Genomic DNA, 5223 nt, shown 5'->3' on the forward strand with positions numbered 1-5223 from the left:
TAATCTCAGGAAACGATGTTATGATTACTTTTCCCTAAATGCTCACCAACTCAAATGCTAAAGACAAATTCAGTATTATTAGTTATCACCAGGTTCAAAAGAGAATCATTCCTAGCAGGTTCTTGAACTGCCTGAAATAAAAAGTTGTCAAACCTACTAGCTTTTTCTGACTTAGCCACCCCATTACTCCAGTCAATGTCCAGATACTTAAAGGAAAAATAAAGTCAAAGTCACTTGGGGGTGCCAAAATGTTAGGCACCCCCAAGTGACTTTGACCGCCTACCTTTTACCCCGGGCTGGTGCCCCTGTGAGGAAGGAACAGCACCAGCCCGGGGTAGCTGCCGGCGCTTCCTTTTCCTGATTCGCTGCGCGCGCATGCGCAGTAGAGTGAAAAGCCGAACTTTAAATGTTAAAGTCGGCTTTTCACTCTACTGCGCATGCGCCCACCGCTGGCACTCAGGAAAAGGAAGCGAGGAAGACGGAAGCGCTGCGCTCCAGGTGCCCCGGGCTGGTGCTGTTTTCTCCTAACAGGGGCACCAGCCCGGGGTACAAGGTAAGCGGTTAAAGTCACTTGGGGGTGCCTAACATTTTGGCACCCCCAAGTGACTTTGACTTTCGTTTCCCTTTAAAGTCCCCCATAATAACCTAGTTGTGAAGCCTCTTCCAACTGCAATAGTAGCTGGGCCTCATGCGCCTCACTTATACAGGGTGGTTTATAGCATACACCAAAGATATTATATTTGTAGTTTTTTATTTATAAAATAACTACAAAAATATTACAAACTTCCTCAAAATCTTATATCACACTAAATTTTTAAGCAATCTTCCTGTAGTACAATCTTGGCTGCAAGTGGCCTATTAATTCTGTGAGCTCTTGTAACGACAAACAAATCCCACCTTTGCTTAAATCTGAAACAGAGCCAATCTGCTGTGCTGCTTGGTCATCTGTCCCTCCCCATTCCATGAAACCCTGCTCATATCTGGATTAGCACATGCAAATGGCTACTAAATACTCGAAGACCATGACAGCATCTCACAAAACTTCTTCACCACTAACTATAATAAAGGAGGTTGGGGCCCACTGGATAGAATGGAAGGTACAAGTAGGGTTGGAAATGCTTTAAGGCAGCAATTATATGTATGAATTATGGCCTCTCTGCCTTCTGTCAAGAAACATAAATCCACTTGTTTTTTTTGCCAAAAGTAGGAAGCAGTTCCCAGAGAACTTGGTAAGGATGGTCAACAAATCACTTCTCCGTAAAGAGAAAAAATTGAAGAGTTTTACAATAGTTATACTGCTCTTAGGTGACAAAAAAAGGCACAAAAAAAGATGTGATAACACATGAATCGGATACCTAGAGTAGTTAACTAGTAACTAGTGGTAACCTTATAAAATTCTACTTATCTATATGCCCTTGTTACGGAACACAACACAGCCATTATGTCATAACACCACCAAGGTTTTCAGTAATGACAGGCTGTCTGAACAGTAGTATACAGTGGGCATAAGGGTGCTGGTGCATTACCTCTGAGTATTAGTACTTTGTATTCCAACATCAATGACAGGCAAAGATATTTGTTATATCTAAGCCTTAGAAAAATTTGAATAATGAGTATCAAACTCTGCTGGCTATATATATAAATAGTCACCACAAAAGCTTTTCACTCAGTGTAGTAACCTACCTATGGGAAGTGCAACAGAGAGAGAGTGTTTGGGCAGTGTTCTCACAAGTTCACTTTCACTATACATATAATAGTAATAGATTTGATGATGGGCCAGATAAGACAAACTTGGAAGAGGGGGCACTTAGAAAAGTTCATTTTCAAGTACTCTTAAAGCTTGTCACACATTTTATATACTGAATTATTACCTGCAGCTGCAGCATCTGCAACCACATCTCTCTTACTCTTGATTTTACTAATATTCAATTTTAATCCAATGTTATTGTAGCATAATTTAGAGAAAAGAAAAAAAAAATCAAATACAGGTATGGGATCCCTTATCCGGAAACCAATTATCCAGAAAGTTCCGAATTACGGAAAGGCCATTTCCCATAGACTCTATTATAAGCAAATAATTTTAATTTTATAAAATGGTTTCCATTTTCTCGGTAATAATGAAATAGAACCCTGTACTTGATCCTAACTAAGATATAATTAATCCTTATTGGGGGCAAAACAAGCCTATTGGGTTTATTCAATATTTAAATGATTTTTAGCAGACTTAAGTTATGGAGATCCAAATTACAAAAAGATCCCTTATCTGGAAAACCCCAGCTCCCTAGCATTCTGAATAACAGGTTCCATACCTGTATATTGATATATCAAAATATACAAAAGATAGTATTGCAAATAAAGATTTACAAAAAAATTAAATATGGTTTATTCTTACAGGAATCATGTATGAAAAATGATTGAAGGCTACAAAGAAATGACTTGTTTTGCACAAAGCATCAAAGCTCAATATGAAAATCCACTAGATGAAATTCCTGATGAATTGGAATGCTGTTTTCATCCAGCACAAAGTTGGTTCTTATTTTCAGTAAGTAGGTCTCTGCTGTTTTTGCCAAAAGCGAGTGGCACAGGTCTGCTACAATAACCGAATGCATTATAGTTCTATTATAAGCTATGGGCTTATTCAATAAGTTAGGGGATATATTTAGAAAAATTTTCTCTAGAATATGTGATGGCACATTCACGCAGATCCCATGTTCCCCACTCACAGTAGTCATCAATGCTGGTCTATAAAATGTCTTTACTTGGTTGAAAGGGAGGCAGAAGAAACACTGTTCATATACTTGGTTTTCATCTGTTTTAAGTTCACACCTACATTTCTCACAGCCAGAGTATATTACTGTAGGCAGAATTTTTAAAATATCGGAAAGCGGAGTTCTGTGATCCATAAAGACACTCTTATGTCCTGGAATAAAAAATTCCAATTCTGAGATACTGGCCTTAACTTGAATCTCACCTGAACATTTCTCCTCCAAGAGAGTTAAAAGGTCCATTTGTCTAATAAATCTTTCCTCATTTTCTAAGTACATCTTTTTAAACTCCACAGACCTTCTATCATCATCAAATAAACATTCACAAGATGACCATGGGGTAGTGTGTAGCTCTATATCACCAGACACTGTATTTCTCCTGGTGTATAAATATCTAAAATCCCAAATGTGGTCTCTTTTGAGTCGGATTTGATCACACCAAGAAATACTAGAACCCCACAGTACCATGGTATGTGTATGCCACCTGACCTCTTCTACAGTCAGAATCACTTTGTTTTGTTTTTGTCCTTTGTAGTGATACACACATTCTGTCAACAAAGAAATACCACAAACTTTTAACACCGAGTGTACTAATATTTCTGGCTGCAATTTGTCAAGCCTTATATATGATACAGAGTCCAATTTCTGGGTCTTTTGAGGTACAATGTTCTTTAGATACTGATGCTTGGTGGATAAATAGTTAACTAACTCCTGAAGGGTTGTGCAGTCCACCATGTGTGACCATTCTTCAGAGTTTACAGTAGAACAATTTCCAAGATTCAACAGCTGACTCTGAGATGTGGAGTGCAGTAACATTTCATTACTCCATCTGTCCTCGTGGACTGTCAAATTTGTCAGCATTATTATGTCTCCAGGAAATACTGCTAAAGTCCAAAATGCAGCAGACCTCCATAAAACGACCTTGCATTCAACATCTGATTGATCCAAAACTACTATTGTAGCTAAAGGAATTAGAGATCCTGCATTGGGTCCAGATTTTATATGTATTTCTTTTAAATGGCAGGGATGTACCACAGTAACCAAGACATTGTACTCTCTCTTTTTGTCAGAGCAATTTGCCAGAAGAAACACAGGTTTTGATGATTTCAGTCCAGGATGATTTCTATGCCTTCCACCTTTCGGCTTGTGTTTATCAGTGTCATCCAATTGTTTAACCTTTTTAGCACTCTGTATTCTGAGAGGCGCCTGGGAAAAGGCTGGAAAATCTTCGCAGACTCTTGGCCTTTTAGAGACAGCTGTCCTCATAGTGTCAGAGCTTATATCTTTTGGTTCTGAACTCTTCATCCCTTCTTGCGTGACTTGTATAAAGGATGTCATTTTAGGATCATGTGTTGGTGGTGTAAAAAGTTCAAGTGAACTGTCTGAATATTCCTGCCTCTGCTTCTGAATCTTACATGGCAATACAGCATTTTCTTCGAAAAAATCCAGTGCCTTCTCAGCATCTGAATTCTTGCTTTCTCTCTCCTGAAAGGTTTTGTCATCTTGCTCATACACATGCCCACTACCCAATACAGCTACCTGGCTGGATGTAACAACGGACAGAAATTCAGTGTTTGTCGAAGCTAACACATTCTCGCATGGCATTCTTGTTCCTTTACGTTGTTCTGGGCTTGTAGGTAAGTTGGCATGGAGATCAACCTTTAGAATGTGGTTTAGGTTTAATGGAGATAGTTCAGGATTTGGCTTAGCCTGGGCATGCTGTGTAATGAAGAGCAAATCATTAATACTTTTAGAAGCACATTTTTTTTCTAGTTCCACTGTGTTGGTCAGTGAATGGGATATACTATGCACCTGCCTCCCATCATGTATTGAAGATTCCTTATTATTATGAAGAGCCATATTGTAATTGGCACTCTGCAAACAGACACGCTTGTTATTATAACTATATCTTTCCTCTTTCCATGTTCCCACGTTATGCCTCCCCTCAGCATGCTCTTGCACCCCGCCTGACGGTGCAGGGATGACAGGGGCTCCAAGAAATATATGAATTGTCCTTGAACTGGTCATCTTTTCCACTTACTCCCATAAAACTGTTCAGGGTTTTCACAGTTTGACATTACCATGCTACGAAGAACACTTTCCAGAGTTTCTTGCTTTACCGACTTCCTTCCTGCGAGTCAAGCCTCTATTTTTAATGGCGGAACCGGAAGCCATATATGATAACAAAAGTAACATAAACAGACATATAGTTATACAAACAATCGTGAGCTTATTGAAATTTTGTAGAACATAATGTAACATGCCAGTCAAATAGCGTAAGCTATTGAGATATCGCAATATTCTTACACGCAAACAGTAACGTTGCCCTTACTAACCATGGCTGCTAAGAGAATTCTAAAGCGCCGACGCCATAGCCTTGTCATGTTTGACGCTTGCGCAGTTAAAGTCCTTGTTACTAAGGTAACTCCGTTATGCTATGTACAGGTTTCCTGGGAGA

The 5223-nt window shown here is 39.1% G+C and overlaps 1 protein-coding gene across 1 annotated transcript; it reads right to left on the minus strand.

The window, feature by feature from the left end:
• Nucleotides 1–2359: 2359 nt before the first annotated feature.
• Nucleotides 2360–5096, minus strand: shld2 (shieldin complex subunit 2). The gene has a single exon (XM_031901056.1). It carries the CDS (start codon nt 4791–4793, stop codon nt 2454–2456), a length of 2340 nt encoding a protein of 779 aa, XP_031756916.1. The 5' UTR covers nt 4794–5096; the 3' UTR covers nt 2360–2453.
• Nucleotides 5097–5223: the final 127 nt, after the last annotated feature.

This window comes from Xenopus tropicalis, chromosome 4, assembly GCF_000004195.4.
Source record: "Xenopus tropicalis strain Nigerian chromosome 4, UCB_Xtro_10.0, whole genome shotgun sequence".
In the NCBI taxonomy this organism is placed as follows: Eukaryota; Metazoa; Chordata; class Amphibia; order Anura; family Pipidae; genus Xenopus; species Xenopus tropicalis.

Bases quoted from the DNA above. Each gene is read 5' to 3' on its own strand.
- shld2 (XM_031901056.1), bottom strand. From the start codon at position 4,793: ATGACCAGTTCAAGGACAATTCATATATTTCTTGGAGCCCCTGTCATC.